Consider the following 24,871-nt stretch of genomic DNA (forward strand, 5'->3'; position numbering starts at 1 on the left):
GCACCTGCCGTGACATGCTTGTGCAGCATCCATCATCCCACCAGACCAAGAGCCCAGCTCAGGACTGGGCCTCTATGGTCAAGAAGAGCTTGGGAAGGAAGGAGGGAGGGAGGGAGGGGGAGAGAGAGAGAGAGAGAGAGAGAGAGAGAGAGAGAGAGAGAAGGGGAGGGAAGGAGGGAGGGAGGAGAAAACAGCAGGTGGCCTTCCCAGCGCCCCCCCCGTCCCTGCCCAATCTCCCATATATACAGCTTGATGACCTTGGAGTTGGGCCCTCTTCTAGAAGCTGAAGCAGGGACCATATTTTATTTATTTATTTATTTATTTATTTATTTATTTTTATTTTTTAATGTTTTATTTATTTTTGAGAGAGACACAGAGCATGAGCGGGGGAGGGGCAGAGAGAGAGGGAGACACACAGAATCCGAAGCAGGCTCCAGGCTCTGAACCCCCAGCACAGAGCCCGATGTGGGGCTCGAACTCAGGAACAACGAGATCGTGACCTAGGCCTAAGTGGGACGCCCAATCAACTGAGCCACCCAGGCACCCCAGGGACCATATTATCTTTCTGGTAGTCATTCACTCACGCATACAGTTATTGAGCACTTCAGTAGGTATACTCAGAGGGAAGCCCAGGGACACGGAGTGAATAGTGCAGATTCAGATCCCTGCCCTGTACGGTGGCCCTTCTAATAGGGAGCCAGGAAAGACACAGGATGAGAAGGTCAGCGTTGTTAGAAGGCAGCCATGTTTGGAGGGTCATAAGGCAGAGAAGGAGGAAAGAGATTGGAGAGGTTTGTCATCTTGGGTGGGGGCCAGAGCAGACCTCCTGGAGAAGGTGACACTTGAACAGACCTGAAGGAGGTGAGGGAGGGAGCCTGCAGGAAGAGAGAAGAGCCAGTGCAAAGACCCTGAGGCAGAAGCCCAGAGTGGCTGGAGGAGAGTGAGTTGAAGTCAGAGCTGGGGATGTGGTTAGCTGGGAGCCATAGATGGTTCTGAGGAAATGAGGGCTGAGGTCCGGCTTTACGAGGGTCAGTGTTGTGGGGCAAATCAGGCTTGGAGGAAGCTTTTATTTTTTCTTTTTTTGGTGGAAGCTTTTTAATGTTAATATCAACCCTGGAATCCAGCACATGGTTCTAAAGTGACACGGAGCCCAGTAAAGCGGGCTGTGAGGGGGATGAGCCCAGCAGGCTCCTGAAACTTCCTCTTGGTTTCTGCTGCCTGTTGGCTTCCTGGGGAAGAAGCTATGGTTTTCAGGGCGCCTGGGTGGCTCAGTCGGTTGTGTCTGACTTCAGCTCAGGTCATGATCTTGCCGTCCGTGAGTTCGGGCCCTGCGTCGGGCTCTGTGCTGACAGCTCGGAGCCTGGAGCCTGCTTCGGATTCTGTCTCCCTCTGTCTCTGCCCCTCCCCCGCTCACGCTCTGTCTGTCTCTGAAAAAATGAGTAATAAACCCTAAAAAAAAAAAAAAGAAGCAGCAGCTATGGTTTTCTGGCAGCGTCTGCACATCCTGCCGGTGAAGGAGTTGGTAGAAGGGGAGGCTGCCCCTGGACTCTAGGGGCCACATAGCCGCAGGTCCTGGTCCCATAAACACAATCCCAGGGTGACCTGGCCCTGACTGGGGAGGAGACCCAAGATGCAGGATGAAGTGTTAGGTGGCATGGAGTTTAGAAGGCTTCCCCGGGAGAGGCAGCAGGCCCTGGAGGAGGTGGACCAGGGCCTAGAAGAGCAGGGTGCACAGGGGAGAGGGCCTGTGTCCCGGCCCCCAATCCCTTCCCCGTGGCTGTGCTCCTGGAAGGGGGGTCGTTTCCGGTGGGTGCTGAGCCCAGGGCCTTGAGCCGGATGAGAACTGAGGTATGCTGTGGGGGGTTGGGGGACTGTGCCATTTTTGGTGGCCGCTGCCGGAAGAGCAGTCAAGCGTTTCCTCTGGTCCCTGTGGAGGGCTAGAGCGTGACTGTCCTTGGGAACTGGGTCAGCTGATGGGGGCGGGGCAGGGGCTGTGAGCCTAGATCCTCCAGCAAGTGTCCTCATGGCCCCTGTTCCCCAGGGCCAGTGCCCATGGTGGAGGTGGTGCTCGGTGATCCGAGCCCACAGAGTCCCCCTGACCTGAAGCAGAGAGGTTAACAGCCTGCCGGTGGCCTCACAAAGGCCACGTGACTTGAGAGCCACCACCCGGAGACAGATTCTCTGAACTCCAAATCCCAGCTCCCCCACCGAGCTTGGGCCAAGTCACTTCACCTCTCTGGGCCTCCGTTTTCACATCTGTGGTACGGGCATCATGCAGATGCCTGCCTAAGGTATTCGCTCTCGAGGGGCACAGGGGACCACACACAGGGCTTGGCTAGAGCCAGCAGGGGCTGAATGTCGGCCACGGTTCATTAGGTCACGGAGGTGGGGTGGCGACCCCCTTTGTGCTCATTTCTTTCTGCCTTGTGTCTGGGGAGAGATTCTAGACCTGCCCGGTTTTCTCTTGTCGTGGGGCTCCGCCCCCATCCTTTGTACTGATCCTTCGCAGCGGAGGGTATGTCTGTGCTGGGATGTGTGTAGCCACGTCTCCTGCTGACCGTGGAGGCGATCTCTAGTTCTCATCTTGGCCTGTCCGTCGCAGTCCAGTTCTTTGGGCTGTTTGCCAGCGTGATTTCCTTCCATCTCTTCAGCGTCACTGCAGAGCCACGGTCTCTGAGCCTTCAAGCCGCCCCCAGCCCAACATTTACTATGAAAATATGCACATCGGGAAAAGTTGAGGAATTGTACAGCGAACGCCTGTAGGCTCAGTACCTACATCTCAGGATGAACACATTTTATTCTTGCCTTATCCCGTGTCTGATGGGACCACCGCTAATTGGTAGTCCCTTCCCTGTGGCCCCGCACCTCGGCATCAGTGTGGCTTGTAGATACCCTGGGCTCACAAGGCATGAAGAGGCCTCCTGTGTCCACATGAGACCCTGCCCAGAAAGCGGTTCTCCTGAGCGGTTCACATCTAGGTGGGGGACCCTGTGAACAGCCAGATGAGGAGAGACCGTGAGACGGGCTTTGGTGAGGCCACAGTGGTGTCTCCCTCTCCATACTGTGCCACATGCCTTGGGGAGGAAGGACAGATGGGTCCCATGGATGTGCGTCTGGGCTCTTGGCAAGCTGGAGAGTGCTGGCAGCTCCGACCCCTCTAGGACAGTGGCTTCTCTTTGACCCACAGCAAGGGAGGTTCTAACATCATGACTCTGGACTCAGTCTCACGTCTAACAGCAGAGCGGAAGCTTCATCACATGGGCACCCCCCCGCGGTCTGGTGACGCATGCCGGCATTTCCTCTTCTGTTCATCAAAAAATCACAGATGCTGGTTACACCCACCTGTTGGTTTTTTTGTTTTGTTTTTCTTGGAGTTTGTCACGACGCGTGGTTTCACAAAATACTTCACAGAGAGTTTCCATCCCCCAGGGACAGAATCTTCACTGGTTTTGTTCCTTGAGGAACTCAAGGTCTGGTGGGCCCCCCTCCCAATACTCACTGCCAGAACGACTCTGTTGTTCCCCAAATTTCTGGAGCACCTGTGACCAATGCCACGCTTTCCCTGCTTGATGAGGCACCTGTCCCAGAAGGCCATCTGCCCCCTACCCACAGCAAGACTGCTGCTCCCTCCCATTTCAAACTTCCTTCTTCCTTTTTCAGAATATGCCGAGTTTTTGCACTGTAAGTCCAAAAAGTTTACAGACTTTGATGAAGTCCGACAGGAGATCGAAGCGGAGACCGACAGGGTCACGGGGACCAACAAAGGCATCTCCCCAGTGCCCATCAACCTGCGGGTCTACTCGCCACACGGTAGGCAACACAGGCACAGACGCTCTGGGGCAGAGGGAAGTCGGGTCCGAAGCACCCTGATGAAAAATATAACCCCTTCCATGTTTCTTCACGCGCACACAGCCCTCTTGATCTCTGTCTTCCCACTTTTTTATGTTCATTTTTGAGAGAGAGAGACAGAAAGAGCATGAGTGGAGGAGGGGCAGAGAGAGAGGGAGACACAATCCGAAGCAGGTTCCAGGCTCCAGGCTCTGAGCTAGCTGTCAGCACAGAGCCTGATGCGGGGCTCGAACTCACGAACCGTGAGATCATGACCTGAGCTGAAGTCAGCCACTTACTTACATGACTGAGCCACCCAGGTACCCCTGTTTTGCCACTTTTGACAGGGACACGGTATCGAGGGATCAGTCTCAGCTGGGAAGACGGTTGGGGGTGGTGGTGACTGGGGCAAATTGCAGCCGTGCGCTCCTGGGAAAAGGGTGGCCACGGTGTGGCTCCCAGGAGATGGGGGCCACAGAATGACTCCAGCCCAGGGGAGCCGGGGCTTCCGAATCTTGCAGAGGAGCCAGAAAGCCAGTCTTCCCTGCAAAATGTTCTGAGTTTAAAAACTCTGCCGCCATGTACGACTGCCCTGGGGCATGGATTTCTAAGTCCGATGGCATTTGGGGAATATTCCAGCTGACTCTTAACTCCTCAGTATGAGTTCTTTGAGAGGAGTTTTTACATTTACTTATTTTTGGATAAATGATGCCTGTACATGGCTCAAAAATGACAAAAGCGTGTGTAGCGAAATCCCTCCCCGCCCTCAGTATTACAAATAGATGTTATGTTTTAATGCCTAAGTGAATAATTATGGATATGGATGTGTGTGTATCACGTGTGTGTCTTTTACCACTTTTACTCAAATTGTAGCATAATATAAACTGCCACTTTTTTGTGCGGATACATCTCCCGAGGGTGTCTCTTACCCTCTTATCAGGGTAGCATCTTCTTGTTTTTTATGGTAAACGTTGGTAAACAACAGCCTTTGGTCATGGCTGAATTGATGGGCTGGAATTTATTTAGCCACTGAGAGCAATTCCAGCAAATGTCCCGATTTAAAACTGTATCACTACACTAGAGAGAGAGGCTGTCTGGAGGAGGGGTTCCCGGAAGAGGACCTACCTACCGGATCCGAGGGTGTAATCTGGTTGGAGGACAGGAGGGATCCTGTGGCCCGATCCCCCCCTCCCCCCCCCCCCCCCCCCCAGCACTTGGAGAAGCGGGCTGGGTAGCTGTGGGGCTGTGCGAGCCTCCCCTCCTCTGTCTGATGACCTTCCCTTCTGGCTTCCCTATCAGTGTTGAACCTGACCCTCATCGACCTCCCGGGTATCACCAAGGTGCCCGTGGGGGACCAGCCCCCAGATATCGAGTACCAGATCAAGGACATGATCCTGCAGTTCATCAGCCGGGAGAGCAGTCTCATCCTCGCCGTCACCCCTGCCAACATGGACCTGGCCAATTCAGATGCCCTCAAGCTGGCCAAGGAGGTCGACCCCCAAGGTAACCGCTGAGCCCTACACCGGAAGTTCCCCTGCTGGGTGCCTGGGAGCATGGCGACTTGCCCCGAATCCTTGATTCCAAGTTGTTGGTATTCCCTTTGGCACATGATCCCTAGGAAAAGGCCCTCCTGGGATACAGCGTCTCCCGTCGGGGCCAACAGTGCTAGAGGGCTGCCCCTGGGAGGCTCTTGGGTGGCATTTGGGCATTTCTCCGAGGCTTGGTCCCCTCTGTCAAAATGGCACCAGCGATCCTAACGTGTAGCATTACTGAGTGCTGAGAGGATTGGAGAGTCCCTGTAACTGCTCAGGGGCCAGGCGGGGTGGGGGAGGGGGTATGAGGGTGATGAGCTAATGAAGCCCAGTGGGGCGATAGGGAGTAACGGGGACTGTGGCATCTGTTGCCCGGGGCATTCCAGGTCAGACATTTCCATTTATTAAGTACATGTCCGTTAAGTACCTGCTCTGTGCTGGGCTCTGCTTTGGCCTTGGAAACCCTACAGGGGACAGAACGGACAGGGTCCCTGCCACTGGGGAGTTGACATTCCAGCGGGGGAGACAGAAGACAGCAAGGAAAGAAGCAAGTGGGACAGTTTCAGCCAGAAGTGGGCACCCAGAGGAAAATCAGGCCGTTTGAGAGTAGCTGGGATGGGAGGGGGTCAGAGACCTCTGAAGATGAGAGGTTTCAGGCAAGACCAGAATGATGAACGACAGAAAGAGGCAGAGCCCAGGAAAATGGACAGCGATGCCAGCTAGGCTGGGCACGATTTGAGCCTGGGGTGCCCAGGACACGACGCCAGTGTGGCCGGGGCAGAGCAAGCCGAAGGAAGGACGGGTGGGGCAAGGGTGGGGTGGGACAGACCTTCCGTGGCCTTGGTGGCTGCCGTGGGCAGCTGGGTGTGCCCTGAGCGTGTTGAAGGTTGTGTGGAGTGGGACACACACTCAAATACATTTTGGAAAGTGCCCTCCGACTGCCTCATTCCATGTGGTTTGGAGGGAGTCGGGGACCAGGGAGGAGCTGCAGAAGGACAGGCTCTGGGGCTCCACTGCCTGGTTTCCAGCCCTGCTCAGGCCTGAGGGCGGCCGGGGAGGGCAGGCAGCTGACGGCCCTTTCGTGCACCGGAGTGGGAGCTCCTCAGAGTTGAGGGCTGCGCGCTGAGACTCTTGGTCCCGCGAAGGACGTGCTGTGTCCCTGTGGTCATCCTGGGCAGGCACGCTCTCCCGGGAGAGGCCGCCCCTGCCCCCGGCCCTCCACGGCTTCCCTGTGCCCCGACTCCGGTCCCACGGGATGGACCGTGGTTGTGACACACACCGCGGAGGCTTGACCGGGCAGTGAGAGAGTGGGGCGGGTACAGTTATGTGCCACTTGTGACCTTGACGCTGGCGTTCTTCCTTAAAGAGAGCATTTTTCTGGCTTCGAAAGTATTCATAATTCATCACCATTACCAACACATCCACACTGTAAAATCTAGAACCTGAAAAGTGACCACTTCCCTCCTGCTGCAGAGACACCAATGGCCACGGTTGGTAAATAACCTTTCAGAGTTTCTTCTTCCGTGGATACTCACGTTTTAAAAAACGGGGTGGTCTTTCCTGATTTTTTCCGTAACGTGTGTGCATGTTTCTCTGGTCTCATAGGGACACGTCTACGTGGCATCCACCGAACGGGCCACTCTTGCCCATTCTTTGTTCTTGAGCATTTGGGTCATTTCCGGTCTTTCATAAACAATCCTCCAGTGAAATCTGACATTTCCAATAGAGTCAGTGGGAGCCCCAGTCACATCCCTCTGCTGCACTCTGTCTGCCTCCCCCCTCCCTCCCTGGCAAGCCTTGTGGGTATTCACGGCTGTGGCTGCTTTGCCCTCCAGAAAGGTGATGCCGGCTCAGAGGCTCAGAGGCTCAGAGGTTCACACTGCCGAATGTGAACGGGCAGGGGCCCCAGGGAGCGCACGGCTGTGCTCGCTGCCCCCCTCGGCACCCTCCGGAGGTCTCTCTGGGCCTCCCGCGCGTCACACGTGCACACGTCCACCTCCACACACGCACTAGCACGGAGAGGATCCTTCCGCGCCAGCAGGGGCACTGATCTGTAGGCGTGTAGCTTTGCTAGGAGGGTTCCCTTGTCTAGGTGACCCGGAGACAGGAGGAATTCGATGGGGGTGGTTCCCAGAGTGGAATTTTGGCCATTCAGGTGAAAGGTAACCCTAGAAACAGTCGCCGTGGGTTTGCGTATCATGTTGGGACTTGGCAGGTGACTCGGCACAGCATGGAGACTGACCTGGGATTTGGGTTTCCGCGAGGGTTCCCCCGGCACTACAGCAGCAAGACGCTGTCGCAGATCATGGGAATGACCGTGACGGTGGCCAGTATTTACTGATAGAACATTTGTCACGAGCCACGTTGATCTTCGTGGACACCCCGCTGGGATGGGTGTGGCTGTTGTCTTCTCTTGACATGAGGGAAACTGGGGTCCAGGCAGGGGACGTTATGGTTCGTCCCAGGTCTCACAGCCTAGAAGTGGGGACCCCCAGGCTGCCAGCCCGGACTCCTTTCTCACGGCGACCTCTGACCTCTGGGCTCTTTCAGGCCTGCGGACCATTGGCGTCATCACCAAGCTCGACCTGATGGATGAAGGCACTGACGCCAGGGACGTGCTGGAAAACAAGTTGCTCCCCTTGAGAAGAGGTGCGGCTGGGCAGGGAGCCGGGGGCCAAGGGGCGGAGCGGCTGGATGTACGTTCCGGTGATACTTGTTTTTGTCCTTATCGTTACCGAAACCTGGGCAGATGCCAGGAAGTACGCACAGATAAACACTCAGCATTGCCTGCTTCCCCAGCGCCCAGAGTAACTGCTTTTCCATTTCAGTACAAACCCTTCTGTCGTCACGCCTCCGTGTACATATCTTTTTCCTCTGACGTGTATACGTTCACTTTTAACACCTGCTCACTTGGGGGACATAAACAAGCCTACAGGAAAAGAAAACCAAAGTCATCCACAGCCCGGCCTCTCCCACTAGGTTTTACTTTGTGGCTCTCCTCCCAAAAAGTTCCTCAGGATTCATAATTTCTATTAATTTTCATGCTTGCTTTCTGAGCAGTTTTTTAACCTTTTTTTTTTTTTTAATGTTTATTTTTGAGAAAGAGAGAGAGAGAACGGAGGAGGGGCAGAGAGAGGGGGAGACACAGAATCTAAAGCAGGCTCCAGGCTCTGAGCTGTCAGCACAGAGCCCGACATGGGGTTTGAACCCACAAACCATGAGATCATGACCTGAGCTGATGTCGGATGCCCGACCGACTGAGCCACCCGGGTGCCCCTATTAGGAATAGTTTTCTAAAGGAAATTTTATTTTATTATTATTATTTTTTTAAATTTGTTTTTAATGTTTATTTTTGAGAGAGAGAGAGTGAGAGAGACAGAGCATGAACCAGGGGAGGAGCAGAGAGAGAGGGAGACACAGAATCCGAAGCAGGCTCCAGGCTCCGAGCTGTCAGCACAGAGCCCGACGCGGGGCTCAAACTCACAGACTACGAGATCATGACCCGAACCGAAGTCGGACTCTTAACCGACTGAACCACCCAGGCGCCCCTTATTATTATTTTTTAGAAAGAATATGAACGGGGGAGAAGGGCAGAGAGGGAGAGAGAGAAAGAGAGAATCTCAAGCAAGCTCCACACCCAGGGTGGACTTTATCCCAAGACCCTGAGATCATGACCTGAGCCAAAATCAAGAGCCAGACGCTCAACTGACGGAGCCACCTAGGCGCCCTTCTATTATGAACACTTTTGTTATGATGTTTATTTAGTTTTGAAAGAGTACGCATGAGCAGGGGAGGGGCAGAGAGAGACGGAGACAGAGGATCCAAAGACGGCTCCGCGCTGACAGCACAGAGCCCGATGCAGGGCTCAAACTCACGAACCAGGAGATCATGACCTGAGCCGAAGTCAGATGTTTCACCGACTGAGCCACCCAGGTGCCCTTATTACGAACATTTTTAAAAACCTTCTCGAAAGTAGGGAGAGAAGTACGAGGAGCCCCCATGGACCCAGCCTCGGTGGTTACCAACATGGCTAATTTCGATCTCTGAATGTCCCCTGATTTGCTTCCTGGGAGGATTATGAAGCAAATCCTTGGCATCCTATCATTTTACACATAAATACCTGAGTTCTGGTCAAACAGCTCCCCCACCAGACCCTTTGTGTCTCCTATGCCGTCTTTTGTTTTTGTTTTTGTTTCTGTTTTGTTTTTTTGTGGATGGAAGAAACCAGATCATGTCCCACACTTGGGATTGGGCCAGTTGTAGTTCCCTATAAACTGGTAATTAAATCGAGGGGCACCTGGGTGGCTCAGTCGGTTAAGCCTCCGACTTCAGCTCAGGTCACGATCTCACAGTCCGTGAGTTCGAGCCCCGCGTCGGGCTCTGGGCTGATGGCTCAGAGCCTGGAGCCTGCTTCCATCCTGTGTCTCCCCCTCTCTCTGCCCCTCCCCCGTTCATGCTCTGTCTCTCTCTGTCTCAAAAATAAATAAAACGTTAAAAAAAAAAACAAAAAAAAAAAACTAGTAATTAAATCGAGATGGAGGCCTGATAAGGTTTGGGTTTACAATCAAGTTCAGATCTTCTGACAGGAGTAGCCTAAATATTTTTATTTTCAAAAAATGAGAATAGCCAGGTTACCTGGCTGGCTCAGTCAGTTAAGCATTTGACTCTTGATTTTGTCTCGGGTCATGATTGTATGGTTTGCGAGATGGAACCCTGCCTCGGGCTCTACACTGACACCGAAGAGCCTGCTTGGGATCCTCACCCTCCCTCTCTCTGCCCCTCCCCCGCTGTCGTATGCTTGTGAGCTCGCTCTCTCTCTCTGTCTCTCTCTCTCTGTCTCTCTTTCAAACAAACAAACTTAGTGTCTCTTATGTACCCAGTGCTCTTCATGTACACCAGCCCATTGAATCCTGGTAACAGTCCAACAAGGTGGCTCTGTTCCTACCCCCATTTTATAGATGAATAAACTGAGGCACAGAGAAGCTAAATCCCTTGCTCCCGCTCACAAAAACTAGGAAGTGACAGAGCTGCTCTTGAATGCCAGCTCTCCAGTGTCATGCCACTTTGCGACCTACTTTTCCATTTCACTTAGCAGAAGAGCAGGGCATTTCCCCGTGACAGGCGACTGTCAAGGGTCCTTCTTCAAAGCCACTTCCGAGGGTCCAGTGGAATCCATTCTAGGAGGATGTGTGGGCTGTTACTCAATCCCTGTTTGTTAGGTTATTCCTGTTTTTCACTGTGGCATGTTGTTGAGTGTCCATCTAGGCTTTTAGTTGGTGATGGTGTTTGGTTATATATATATATATATATTTAACGTTTATGTGTTTTTGGGAGAGAGCATGAGCCAGGGAGGGACAGAGAGAGAGGGGGACACAGAATCCGAAGCAGGCTCCAGGCTCTGAGCTGTCAGCACAGAGCCCGACACGGGGTTCGAACTCACACACCGTGAGATCGTGACCTGAGCTGAAGTCGGATGCTTAATGGACTGAGCCACCCAGGTGCCCCAATATTTATTTATTTTTGACAGAGAGAGAGAGAGAGAGACAGTGCGTGCACTAGAGGGGGAGGGGCAGAAAGAGAACGGGACAGAGGATCTGAAACAGGCTCCGTGCTGACAGCAGAGAGCCCGATGCGGGGCTTCAACCTCTGAACCGTGAAATCATGACCTGAACTGGAGTCGGACACTTAACAACTGAGCCACCCAGGTGCCGCTAAGCCGTTGTTTTCTTAATTGCTTCCGTCTTGTGCCCGGTTCCTTCCCCCCGGATCTGCTGTCAGCTGTAGGCACCTAGGGGCACGTTGGTGTTGCCAGGACCATGTAGATCTTTTCTTTTGCCCCTAGGCATTCCCTTTTCCATGTCTGGGATAGGCATGGGGAAAACCTGGTTTCCACCTGCCCCCAGCCCTGCTGAGACATTGAGCAATGAGAGGGGCCCCCAGGGGAGGCTGGAACGTGGTCAGGGCAGAACCCAAACACCCATTTAGCTGCCAGGATCCCGGGCTGAAGAGTGAGTCACTGTTGGAGGCTTAGGAAGGAAGGATTGGTGCTGAAGCCCGAAGAGGACCCCACATGTCCTCACACCCTCTGCCATCCCTCCCCCAGCCCCCTGACCGCGTGCTCATTCTGCACACACTAGGCCTAAATCTTGGTCCCCGAAGGATGCTACCTGGGCTCAGCATTGCCGCTGGGGGGCCAGGTGACACAGACCTCCTCAGCTTCCTTCCTCCCCACTCACTGCTGTCTGCATCTGCCCTCTGCCTTCCTGTCTGTGTCCAAGAAGGTGAGCCCTTCCTCTCCCGGCCCTGTCTGCCTGCTCCCGACTTGTACCCGCAGCCTCCCTCCCTCGGTGTTCCCCTCTTGCCCCGTGGCCTTTTGAGTCTCTCGAGCTGCAACCTTCCCCTTGGCTTCCCAAAGACTCAGAACTCTCGCACCTTCGGGAACCAAAATCCAAGCCAGACCACTGTCTCTGCTCCGTGCGGTTGGCATGTTTGCTGTCGTGTGGATGATAGCGAGCTTGGGCTTCCCACAGGTCTGGGTTCACCCTCTTGATTCTCCGGCAGCCCCTCTCCGGGACCTCCCCTTGGTCACTTCCCCTCATCTGTAAAATGGACATAATGACATATGCAGAGAGGATGAAGAGTAATCAGGCCTGCGCAAGACTGGGCGGGAATAAGGGCAGGCAGGCAGGCACCACTCCCCTCCCCCCAAGGGAGACTGTCAACGCCTGCTGCTAAGCGGGAGGGGATGTATGTATGTGTGCACCTGTCCCCAGTCCACCTCTCCAACTCTGATCACGTCAACAGTCGTGAATGACAGTCCCCGCGTCTGCTTTGTTGAGCACCTACCATGGGTCAGCCACGAGGCTGAGTTCTTAGTGTCCTGTGACATCCACTCACCCACCCTGCTGGTGTGCTGAGTGCCTCGCGTCCCCACGCAGGGACCCGAGACTGTTCTGGCTTTTTTTTTTTTTTTTTCAACGTTTATCCATTTTTGGGACAGAGAGAGACAGAGCATGAACGGGGGAGGGGCAGAGAGAGAGGGAGACACAGAATCGGAAACAGGCTCCAGGCTCTGAGCCATCAGCCCAGAGCCCGACGCGGGGCTCGAACTCACGGACCGCGAGATCGTGACCTGGCTGAAGTCGGACGCCTAACCGACTGCGCCACCCAGGCGCCCCTGTTCTGGCTTTTTGAGCACCATCCCCTTTCTCTTCATGCCCGAATATGGCAGATCTTCTCTTCATGCTAGCATCTTTGTCTTACATATTGTTTCCCATGTGTGAAGAATTCCGAAATGGCACTGGAAGCCGCCTGGGAAGGAGAAGGTCTCCCAGCCCTTCCTGCATGTCCCATTTCTCACGTGGTCACGGTTACCATTTTCTTTGTGTCTTGGCTCAGAAAATTTTAACCCAAATATAGTCATCTCTGAAAACCACCCGTGTTCTCTTCCAGTTTCACGGTGTGTGTATAGATCTGTGATCCCTCGAGGATTAGGTTCGGTAGGCACCCAGCTTGGGTTTTTGTGTGTCTTTTTTTAATGTGTTTTGTTTTTTGGGTTTTGTTTTTTGTTTTTTGTTTTTTGTTTTTTGTTTTTGAGAAAAAGCATACACGTGTGCACGAGCTGGGGAGGAAGAGAGAGAGAATCCCAAGGAGGCTCCGTGCTGTCAGCGTAGAGCCCAGCACGGGGCTCATACCCGCAAACTGTGACCTGAGCCAAAATCAAAAGTTGGGCGCTTAACCGATTGAGTCACCCAGGCGCCCCCACAACTAACTTTGTTCCTTTGCTGGCTGTGGCCGTTGAGTGATCCACCTTCCTCCCGTTGGCTCTGAGGAATTAGCCATTAGTTCCCACCTGCCCTTCATGTGGTTTTGGACTTTTTTCTTTTCTGTTCCATTCATCTCTCCAGACGTACATGCCCCGATGTACCCAACCTTTTCAAACGTAACAGGTTTTAATACCAGGCAAGATGAGGTATTCCTAACTCGGCCTTCTTTTTGAAGTGGTTTTCTTACTTGTCTTAGTGTTTATTTACTTTTGAGAGAGAGAGAGAGAGAGAGAGAGCATGAGCAGGGGAGGGGCAGAGAGACGAGGAGACACAGAATCCGAAGCAGGCTCTAGGCTCTGAGCTGTCAGCACAGAGCCTGGCGCGGGGCTCAAACTCACCAACCGTGAGATCATGACCTGAGCCGAAATCGGATGCTTAACTGACTGAGCCACCCGGGCGCCCCTTCTCACTTGTCTTTAAAACACAGTTTGTGGGTTTTGTCTTCTCCAAAGCTTTTCTCCGTCCCCCGCCTCACATTAGGCCGGGCGTCACCCCTCTCCTGCAGACACTTCTGTTGCTTTCCAGGACCGCACTCTGCGTTTGTGTTCTCCCAGTTTCTGAGTAATGAGTGGGGCTTGTGGCCCAGTCCGCGAGTGACCTGTGGGACAGGGTCCCTGTCTGTGCCTGCACCTGGCCCAGCCCCGTTCCCGGTCCACGGTGGGCATTCCGGGCACCTCGGCTCACCTGGCACGGCCCCTGCCCCTCTCCTCCCGCAGGCTACATCGGTGTGGTGAACCGCAGCCAGAAGGACATTGAGGGCAAGAAGGACATCCGCACGGCGCTGGCGGCCGAGAGGAAGTTCTTCCTCTCCCACCCAGCCTACCGGCACATGGCTGACCGCATGGGCACCCCACACCTGCAGAAGACCCTGAACCAGGTACAGCCGGGATTTTGTGCAGGCGCAGTCCACAGTGATGCTGGCCTCGGTCTAGAGCCAGCGCGCGTTTTAGCAAAATGAGTTCAGTCCATATCTGATTCGGGGCCCGGTGGAGAGTGGGTATTCCGTAAGCGGGTCGTGGCACTGTTCCTGTCACGGTTACTGTTCCTGTTATTTTAATTACCGTTGTAATGATCTAGTCACGTACCCAGAAGTTTGCGTACGTTACAAACGCCTGGCCGGCACTGAGGCAGGGTGGCCGGGAGTGCTGGACCGGACCTCGTCGGGAGCGCTGTAGAGCCTGACCTTCTTGGGTCCAAAGCCCACGCCAATCTCTGACTGGGTGGCCCAGCCTCCCTGAGCCTCTGTCCTCCGTTCGTCAGGTGGGAACCATCACCGTCCCTGCCCCCCCAGGGCTGCGGTGTCCGCTAAGTGTTCAGTGCGTGCGTTGCGTGAAACACAGCAGGTACCAGGTGCCGGCCGCTCCTGTATCGCGTTTCCTACCGCTCTCTTGTTTTTCTACACGGAATGCATTCATAGGGTTTATGAACAACGCAGGTATCGATACACGTGCGGCGAGGTGCCCCCTTCTGCCCCTTCCTTCCACCCCCGGGGCCCCACAGTTGGTACTGCCTGCGTTTCGTTCTGTCCATAGAAGCGAAGAGGACTTCCGAGAATCCCTGCTCTCCCTCTCTTACTGTAAATGACGCCATGCGCCCTCCCCACCCCTTGCTTTTGAGGATTTTTTGCTCAGCAGTATCTCCTGGAGTGCTGGCTGTGCGGAAAAGAACCCTTCCTCACTCCTTTTCGCGGCTGCATACTGGTCTCTGAATGCAGTCTGTTCAGCCGTCTCTTTTTGGAGACTGACTCCATCTTCTCGTCTTCCTGGTGCATAGAGGCCGCCGCTAGTAACATGTTAATGAGCTCATCTTGTGCCCCTGGCGATTTCTCTGGAGAGGAAAGTCCCCGATGGGTGATTGCGGAGTCTCACTGTCACAGACGCTGCCTGTCCTCAGGGTCTGTCCTGGTTTGCCCATCCAGGGTGGCAAGACCTTCCCCTTTGAGACTTTGTGGCAGCTTCCTGGAAGGTGGGAAGGCATCAGAGCAACAGTGAGTCGTTTCTTCGCGTATGCAGTGGGGACACAGGGGTGACACACGAGCAGGGCTCTGTCCTCGGGGAAGACATTTTTCTAATGGGGGGTGGGGCGGGGAACAGATTCGGAACGAGTCACCAGATGAATGCATAATCAGGTGTTAGGTAGCAGCCGGGCCATGAAAAGCTGGTGCAGGACAGGAAGGCAGAGAAGGCAGCTCAGGGGCAAAGAGGAAAGTGTCCTGTGGGAGGGGCCCTCCAGGAAAGGAAGCAGTGGGCCTGGGCAGAGGGCTGTGGGAGAGGAAAGGAAGTAAAACCCCCTTGCAGGTGGCAGGGGCCTCCTGTGGGAGCCGGCACGGGGCCCGGCTGACCTCCTGGGATGCGGCTCTGCATCGGGGCACTTCTTGGGAGCTGTGGCCCCCTTGTCCCCCGTTTTCCCTGTAAACGAAACGGGGCCGCTAGTGCTCTAAGACACGATCAGACAGCAGAGGGAAGGTCTGCGGGGGCGTGTGGCTCAGATCCCCACCCCAGAAGGCATGCAGGCCCCACAGGGGATCTGGGACAGTGCCCCTGGCCACAGAGGGTGTCAGAGGGACTGTCAGAATCCTGCCACAGTGTGCTGAGCTGGAGCCTGAGGCTCCCTCACACCTTTTTTCAAGCTTGAGGGATACTCTAAATTCTTGTCTGGTGTGGGACAGATGACAGCAAAATGCTTCTTTCCGCTTTTAGCGTACTAGCTGCTTTTATGGCTTTTTGTTTTGTTCCCTCCCTCTCTGTCTCTCTTTTCTCTCTTTTATTATAGTTAAAAGAAAAAAAAAAAAAAAAGTCCCACAGCCCAAATATAGTGAATATCTCATCTCTTCCCATCTGGTGGTGGGTCCCTTCCTGGGAGTTGGCCAGTGTCACCACTAAGTGGGCTTCCTTCTAGAGACATTCAGGGCCTGGAGAGGCCACTGTGTCTGTGTCTTCCTCCCCTCCCTCCCCACTCCCCCTCCTCCTTCCTGTCCCTCCTCCCTCCCCTTCCTCCCTGTCCTTCTCCAGCTCCCTCCTCTCCCTCCTCCCACCTCCCTGCTCCTCCCTGTCCCCCTTTCCCTCCCCTCCCCCTCCCCCCTTCTTTGCCTTCCCTTCCCTTTGTTTCTTTTGACACCTGAACAACCTTGTATTTGTGTGCCGTGTACCATTCTCCCTTGCTTTTTGTCTCCCCACCCATCCTGAGGCTCGTTCTCTAACCTCATCTGCCGTGCCGCTTCCTTTTACAATTTGTGACTGCTTAAATCACGTGGTTCGGAAGCAGAACAGGAGAGAAGGGGCCGCAGAGGTGTCCCCTTCCCACCTGCCTGCCCCACTCCGGCCTTTCTTCCACATTTGTTTCCTGTGATGCTTCCTTCTCTCTGTCCACGCGACTAAAAATATGTTCTTACTTTCTCCCTGTCTTTCACAGAAGGGAGCACACATCCTGCGTCCGTTCTGTGCCTTCCCTGGGGAGCTGTTTCTGCCTTAGGTTGTGGGGCCTGTTCCTGTGTCTGTACAGCTGCCCGTTGTCCTGGGGCCCGCTGGCCAGTCCTCCAGGACGTGGGTCCACTGGCGGCCCCCTGGGCCTCTCCCCGGAGCACCCGTGGGAGGCTGTTCTGGGTCAGCACGCGGTGTGCCACGTGTACCCTGTGGCCCAGAAACCCTGGTTATCTGCCCGGCGCAGGCCCAGGGGGCTGCTCACGGCGTCCCGCTGCTGGGGGCGGCCCGTGTCCCCTCTCCTGGTCCCGTGCGCGGGTGTGACTCCTGTTGCTTCCTCTCGAGGCCGGGGGGGTGCGCCGGGCGCAGGGGGCCATCTCGTCCTCAGCCCCCTGCCAGTGCGACAGGTCTGCCCCTTCCCAGCATCCTGCCTGTGCTGACCTCTGGCCTCTCTCTGTCCCACAGCAACTGACCAACCACATCCGGGAGTCCCTGCCAGCCCTGCGGAGCAAGCTGCAGAGCCAGCTGCTGTCCCTGGAGAAGGAGGTGGAGGAGTACAAGAACTTCCGGCCCGATGACCCCACTCGCAAAACCAAAGCCTTGCTGCAGTACGTGTCTCCCACCCTCTGCCTGGCTCGCCGGGGCCTCTGGCCGGCTGCGGGGTCCTGGGTCTGGGCTGGGTGCCGATCCTCATCCATCCGTCCACCCATCCGTTCACTTAGCAGACATCCTTGGGGAGCCTCCTGTGTGCCAGGCCCTGTCCTGAGCACTGGAGCCGCCATACTGGGTGGGGCAGCCAGCCAGCCCTGCCCCCACGTGCTCAGAAAGCAGGGAGGGAAGGGATGGGACCGAAAATGAGCAAATAAGAAAACGAATACTGTGTTAAATGATGAAATATTATTGTCGGGAAGAGGCTGGGGTGCCAGGATGGGCGTGGGGTTGCCATTTAAAATAGAGTGGTCTAGGGGCGTCTGGGTGGCTCAGTCGGTTGAGCGTCCGACTTCGGCTAGGGTCATGATCTCGCGGTTCGTGAGTTCGAGCCCCACATCGGGCTCTGTGCTGACAGCTCGGAGCCTGGAGCTCACTTCGGATTCTGTGTCTCCTTCTCTCTCTTCCCCTCCCCTGCTCATGCTCTGTCTCTCTCTCTCTGTCCCAAACATAAATAAAACATTAAAAAAAAATTTTTTTTTTTTTAAATAGAATGGTCTAGAGGGCCGCCCTGAGACAGTGAGAGTCAGGCAAAGACCTGAAGAGTTCAGGGGTGGGGCCCGGAGGTGCAAAGGTCCTGAGGCAGGACAGCACCCTGCAGTGTTGGAGGAAGCTATGTGGCAGAACAGAACGAGTGAGAGGAGAGTGGGAAGGAGGGGTCGAGTGGAGGAGGGGAGAGCAGGGAAGGGACAGAGCAGAGAGCATTCAGGTCTTTGTGGGCCACAGGGAGGAATCAGACTTTTGCTGTCAGGTGGGAGCCAGGGAGGGTTCTGAGCATAGGAGGGACGGCCTGATTCACGTGTTGACAGGCGCCCTCTGGTGGCTGTGGAGAGGACAGACATGGGGGAACAGGGTTGGGAGCCTGGCCCTGTGCCAGCTTTTTATGCTCTGTCTCTTGGAATTCTCACCCTGACCCCGAGCGGATGCCCACTGGCCCAGCTCAGAGCTGATGGGGACTCTTTGAAGCCACCCAGCTGTGAGGTGGGGCGAGGGTTGGTGTGCCCCACAATACCCGGTTCTCTCTCGAGGCTTCTCCTGCCTCCGTACTCCCGGTTTCTGGCCTGCAAGGAACCCTGGGCACTTAGTTAGAGTGGGATCCAGAAACTCCCTGGCAGCTCATGAGGCAGAGGGTCCCACACGTATGACTCCTCCCACGGACACACCAGAGGAACACCACCCATAGGGGCCACATCCTAACCCTGATGTCCCCCCATCCTCTGCCACGCGGCACTGCATGGTGGGTTCGGGGGTGAGAATGCTTTGATGCTCAGACTTAACACTATTCATTTCTTGGGGGACAAAAGCTTCTTGGGATCTGAGACACCCTGCGCCTGCCCCCCTGCCAGGTGTTCAGGGAGAACCCATTCATCAGCGGCCAGGCCCGGCCTCTCACCGGCAGCAGCCGGACTTGCCCACGAGAACTGGACATCTCTTCGCCAGCAAGCTGGGCTTGGGCCGGTAGAGGCCACTAGAGGTCGGTCCCTTGACCACAGTAGCTCCTGTTCAGGGCAGACTGTGCGCAGTACTGGAGATCAAGAGTTTGGGGGGCGGGAATGATTAAGACAGATGGTGCAAGAGGCTGGGAAAGCAACTAGAAATGCTAAGGAAAACCAAACACTAATAAATACTTCCCTGCTGCACACGCGATCACAGGGCTCATTGGCAACACTCAGAGACTTTTGTAAGGGTTGGGCCGGGTTCCCAGGGCCCATGTGTGGTATTAACATATTTCATCAACCACGTCAGTGCTTTATTTTTATTACTACTTTCTTTTTTAATGTTTATTTCTTTGTATGAGAGAGAGCATAAGCTGGGGAGGGACAGAGAGAAGGGGGGGCAGAGAATCCGAAGCAGGCTCTATGCTCTCCGAGCTGTCAGCACAGAGCCCGATGCGGGGCTTGAACCCACAAACCATGAGATCATGACCTGAGCCAAAATCGGACGCTTAACCTACTGAGCCACCCAGGTGCCCCTTATGGGAGCACTTTAAAACAAAACAAAACAGGGCGCCTGGGTGGCGCAGTCGGTTAAGCGTCCGACTTCAGCCAGGTCACGATCTCGCGGTCCGTGAGTTCGAGCCCCGCGTCGGGCTCTGGGCTGATGGCTCAGAGCCTGGAGCCTGTTTCCGATTCTGTGTCTCCCTCTCTCTCTGCCCCTCCCCCGTTCATGCTCTGTCTCTCCCTGTCCCAAAAATAAATAAACGAAAAAAAAAAATTAAAAAAAAAAAATAAAACAAAACAAAACAAAACAGGGGTGCCTGGGTGGCTCAGTTGGTTGAGCCTCCGACTTCGGCTCAAGTCATGATCTTGCAGTTTGTGGGTTCAAGCCCCGTGTCAGGCTCTTGTGCTGACAGCTCGGAGCCTGAAGCCTGCTCCGGATTCTGTGTCTCCCTCTCTCTCTGCCCCTCCTCGCCTCACGCTCTGTCTCTCTCTCTTTCAAAAATAAATAAATATGTAAAAAAATTAAAACATTTTAACTTTTCTGAACTCAGAAGCTTTAGGTGAATTACCACTAATTGGCTGCATTCTCTCTTTTTTGTGGGGGTACCAATGAGTAGTGCTGCTTAGGATTGGTGATTCCTTGGAGTGGATAAAAAATCGAAACTCCTTGAATCCTCACAATGACCCCATGCAGAGACTTACCATGCAGATGAGGAAACTGAGGCTCAGAGGGGCAAAGCCGCTTGTCCAAGGAATCACAACAGTCATTGGCAGAATCCACCTGTGTTGTGTGGAGGGGCTGCTTTTTCAGTCACAGTTCTGCCCGATCAAGGCAGAAGTTGCTAAGCTGTGACCCTCCCCTCCCCCCTCCTCACTCTTGCTGTCTGCAAAATGGGAGTAATAATGCTACCCAACCCCCTCCAATTCAGTGAGTGAATAATCCTAATGGGCCTGGCACACAGTGATGGCTTGCCATCGGCAGCCCTGTATCTTACTCGTTTTGTATGCATCTTGGTGCTAAAAAGTGAAAAGGAGTGTGTAAGCCACAGCTTGACCCGGAACATAATTCTGGGTCAGAACCTCCCCTCTGACGTTCAGGTTTCCTTTCCCCCCCACCCAGGATGGTCCAGCAGTTTGGGGTGGACTTCGAAAAGAGGATCGAAGGCTCTGGAGACCAAGTGGACACGCTAGAACTCTCCGGGGGTGCCCGAATCAATCGCATCTTCCACGAGCGGTTTCCCTTTGAGCTGGTGAAGGTAGCACCGCTGGGCGGGGCCCTCCTGACCGGGGTCAGGCCCCCTTCTGCACAGCTTCCGGCCGGGCCTCCTCCCTCCTGCCTCCAGGCGTCTGCCTGCTGGGAGCAGAGGCGGTGGAGGGGGGAGGGTGTCCCCTTCGGGCCCTCCTTTCCTGAGCAGGCAGCTTAGAGGTATCCAGCAGACCCGAATGAAAGCTCCATTTTCTCTCTCTGACAAAAACCAGCACACGTCCTTTGCAAAATACGTAGAGCACAGAGGTAAATTCTCGTAGGAAAATGGCCTCATCGTGTCGATGGGAAAAATAAGCCGGCCAGGGAGTCAGCATGTGCATCGAGGCATGTAGATAATATTTACAGCACCCTTCCACGTGAAGGGGCGCGTCTGGATGTGTGTCTTTATGTAGACACATCTACAAAGACGCACAAAAAAAATGTCAGCTCTGGGCCCTGGGATTTGAGATTTTTTTTTGTTGTTGTTAATTAGCTTGAAGTGGTACACTTTTCACCACAAGCACATACCATTTTTGTAAAAAAACAGCGAAGTTCTTTTCAATGAAAACAAAAGCTAAAGGGGCGCAAACACTCATAATCCCAGTACCCGTAGACAACATCTGTTAGCAACTGGGTGTCCGTCCTTTCCCGATTATTTCTGTGCGAGTGGGTAAGTGCCCAGCATATACAAACACAGCACGTATACTCATCCATACTTAAAAAACAAACGAATATGGCTTTGTACGTTGTTTTTTCATTCGGTGGCCATCTTTCCAAACCAGTTATGTATATTTCATGTGTTGTTAATGACACAGTAGTATCTTATCTTACGGATGTCCCATTAGACGTTGAGCCAGTCTCTCATCAGTGGACATTTAGGTGGCTTTCACATTCTTCAGCACTTAACGAATAGTTCTACAAACGTCACTAATTCTTACTAATTCCTCGAGGTAGATTTCTACAACACTTAAAACTGCGTGAAAGTAGCTATGTGTTTGGAGGTCCTGACTGGTGTTGCAAAGTAGCCCGTAAGAAAGTTCATGTGAATTCACGTTACCTCTGGGAGAGGGCGAGAGTGTTCATTTCAAGCCATCCTTGCTGAAATTGGGTTTTAATGTTTTGAAGAATTTTGGTCTAGTGCGATAGGCCGCCGTGTGAAAACAGACACACACAGGACATGTAATGTTCCCCAAATACGCACCTGTTGTGGGGGTGCCGCAGGCACTTCCTTGCATGTGAGTGATTTGTCTGCTCTCAGATGGAGTTCGACGAGAAGGATTTACGGCGCGAGATCAGCTACGCCATTAAGAACATCCACGGAGTCAGGCAAGTGCCGAGGGGAGACTCGCCACGTTCCCTTCACCTCTGCGGCGCCGTCCTCCAGCCAGTTGGTCCCCCATCCCTCTGGGTGCCCTGACTGTGAGGGCTTGAGTGGGCTCCTGGGTGGTTTGTCAGTAGCTTTAGAAGTCTCTCCCCGTGGGTCCCCAAGGGCACTCGAGGGCAGGTGTGCTGTCTTGTGTGGATCTATCGTAGGCCACGGGGCCATCTGCTGCCCATAGGTTCAGCTACACGTAGGTTCAGCTGCCCAGTCAGTTGGCATGAGCCCAGCTATGAAAGCTCATTGTAGATTTGCCCCTGGGGGTTGGGGGAGCCAGACCTGAGTCACGATTACAGGAACCCAGCATGTGTCCCCATCACAGGGCTCCCGTGAGACTCCTAGGTCCCCTCGATTATCCGACAAAAGTAGGCACTCTGGTTGTCCAGTCTTACATCACCATGGCGTCCTCAGGACTCCCTGTGGGTTTCCAGGCAGTGGATGCAGGCGTCCAGCCCCCAGACTTGCTGTGACCTTGGCTCATTCTCGGGGACCTGGCCCATGCCTATGAAATTGCTGACCGTGCTTTGTTTCTCTCTGACTTATCTCCCCTGCCCCCGGGTACGGATGGTTTTAGGACCGGGCTCTTCACCCCGGACTTGGCATTCGAGGCCATTGTGAAAAAGCAGGTCGTCAAGCTGAAAGAGCCCTGTCTGAAATGTGTCGACCTGGTTATCCAGGAGCTAATCAATACAGTTAGGCAGTGTACCAGTAAGGTATCGGGCCCTCGGCAGGGTGACTCCTGGCCTTGTGGACGCGGGGGTATGGGGGTTTGGTATCAGGCTCCCAGTGCTGCTCCAGCCTTTGCCCCGCTGGTGCCCTTTCCCCCCAGATTGCCTTAGTTTCCAAGAATGTGGCCTCTTCCCAGGGGCTGGGGCGGGGGGCGTGTTGGCCTGGGCGCAGTGTGTGTGTGTGGGGGGGCGGGGTGCGCCAGGCCTCCAGAACTGGCCAGACTGGTGGGCAGGGCTCCCTGGGACCCTGATATCAAGCCTAGCATGTGTCTGATGGAATTGGGGGTTTCATTGGGCTGTCGCTTTGCTGCCTTCTGGGAAGCAGAGAGGGACCCCGTGTCAGCTGTTGGAGGCCAGGCTCCCTGAACGAACCTCCCTGGCTGTCACCCTTTCTTGACAAACGCCTGGCACCCTCGGGCTTTCCTGGAGCCAGCCACTTCTCTGTCCCCAAGGCACCAAGAAAGGCCCGAATGCTAACAGCGTAACGAACACTCGGGTGCCCAGCTTGGCTCCTAACTGCCTCCACCAAGTACCCCTGGCTTCCTCCAGGAACAGAGCTGCCCCCCCAGGCAGCATGTCCTCTGAGCCACTAGGTCACAGGCACCGTGTGCCAGTGTTCACGGGCCGCTGTCTCCACCTGGCAGGACGCGCTGGGCTCCCCCGCAGGCCTGGTTCCCAGGGCAGCACGCTTTGGCCAGGCAGCTGAAGTGCTTCCCAGTGGGCGGTTCATGCTTGCACATCCACGGTGGCCGTAGAGCTCTGGGTCGGTCTTCCAAGGCAGGGAAACTCTGCTTGAGCCTTCTGTCTCGGTCTGGAAAAGCCCACATTTGCTTCTTAAGCTTCTTCGATTAGAAAAGGGAGAGAGAGAGAGAAAAACCTAGACGGGGTAGAGATGATCATCCAAGATCGCATTGTCACAGGTGTGGAAATTCAAGGCCTCCACATTCCCTCGGCTGTCTGAACCGTGACACTGACCCCTAGCGCTTCCGTAACGAAAGCCCAGAGCAAGCCCCAGCCTCTCCTCCGACCCAGGACTCCTCTTTGATCCGAAGCAGCTTCCGGGGCAAATGCGGGCACAGCCTCCTACTTGCATGTTACTAACCAGCTGACTCTCCTCTCTTCTCTTTCTCTGTCTCCCATCCCGCGTGTGTGGCCTGCACTGTCCCTGGGTGTCTTTCTACCTCGTCCCACCCTCCGCATGACCCAGGACGGGGCTCTTCACCCCCGACATGGCCTTTGAAGCCATTGTGAAAAAACAGATTGTAAAACTCAAAGAGCCGAGTTTGAAGTGTGTTGATCTCGTGGTCTCAGAACTGGCCACGGTCATTAAAAAGTGTGCCGAGAAGGTAACCGAAGGTTTCGTTGTTATCACCTGCACATTCATCCCGCATCTTCTCCCCCTACCCATGTTAGTCTTCACCCACGCATCTGGAAACTCTACCTCAGCAGGAACCCCCTTCTGTGGGCCCCTTGTCGCCCCGCGACGCCTCAACTTTGCGTGGCAGACGAACGGGAGGGAGTTGGGAACGCACACCTGGTCCACACTCCCAGTTTGGGCTCGGACGGGGATGGGAGGCCGGTGGTGTAGCCAGGTGCAGGCGGTGGGGACCGGCAGGAGTGCCTGTTCCTGGAACCCGTAGAGAAGGGGGGGAGGGGGGGGCGGGCAGGTCTCCAAACTGTCGCCGCAGGTGAAATGCTATCAGCGCGCAGACCTGCGTGTTCGTCACGTCACAGGGCGTTTGAGAGGCTTTCCACTGGTGACTTTGAGCACCCGCTCAGTTTTCCCCACCATGTGGAGTTCACCCAAACCTCAGAAGGTGGGCTTCTCTGTGCCTTTGGTTTGGTTATGATCGGGGAATGGTTTTCGGCAAGGGGGTCCCTCTGAGGTAGATGGCCCAGATGGCGCCCCCATCAGCCTGGAACAGGCGCTACTCACTCACGAGCTGGGCGAGAGGTCCCGCCTCACTGGCCTGGTGGCCTTAATTATTATGCTCAGGGTCCTCACCCTCAGTGCTGGGCGGAGGGGGCCACCATCGCTGCAGGGCAGCAGACACACACAGCGCCCACTTTCTCCGCCACTTTCCATCTTGGAATCCATTCTCAAAAAGCATCTCTGCTCGTGCGTGGGCACCCTGTCACTCTCTCTGGCACACCGTTCCCCCACCGTCCCTCTCTTGTCTCCCAGCTGGAGCAGCTATGAGACAGGAGTGGGGTGGGGACTCGGTGGGCCCACCCCTTGTCACTTCCCCTCCCCCACGTTCTCTAT

The 24,871-nt window shown here is 54.8% G+C and overlaps 1 protein-coding gene across 18 annotated transcripts in view; it reads left to right on the forward strand.

Moving 5' to 3' along the window:
- The window catches only part of DNM2 (dynamin 2), a 90,532-nt gene that overhangs the window by 41,414 nt on the left and 24,247 nt on the right, over positions 1–24,871 (forward strand). For 13 of the 18 annotated variants that reach the window (XM_045491925.1, XM_045491918.1, XM_045491911.1 and 10 more), the window contains 8 exons: positions 3,661–3,810; positions 5,128–5,331; positions 7,911–8,009; positions 13,903–14,063; positions 17,071–17,213; positions 20,374–20,509; positions 21,758–21,825; positions 22,452–22,590. In XM_045491925.1, the coding sequence (XP_045347881.1) occupies positions 3,661–3,810; positions 5,128–5,331; positions 7,911–8,009; positions 13,903–14,063; positions 17,071–17,213; positions 20,374–20,509; positions 21,758–21,825; positions 22,452–22,590 (1,100 nt within the window). Of the gene's footprint in view, positions 1–3,660; positions 3,811–5,127; positions 5,332–7,910; positions 8,010–13,902; positions 14,064–17,070; positions 17,214–20,373; positions 20,510–21,757; positions 21,826–22,451; positions 22,591–23,812; positions 23,952–24,871 lie in introns of all 18 variants that reach the window. The other 5 variants (XM_045491926.1, XM_045491912.1, XM_045491917.1 and 2 more) reach the window with 1 other exon arrangement.

The sequence above is a fragment of the Leopardus geoffroyi genome, chromosome A2, assembly GCF_018350155.1.
Source record: "Leopardus geoffroyi isolate Oge1 chromosome A2, O.geoffroyi_Oge1_pat1.0, whole genome shotgun sequence".
Taxonomy (NCBI): domain Eukaryota; kingdom Metazoa; phylum Chordata; class Mammalia; order Carnivora; family Felidae; genus Leopardus; species Leopardus geoffroyi.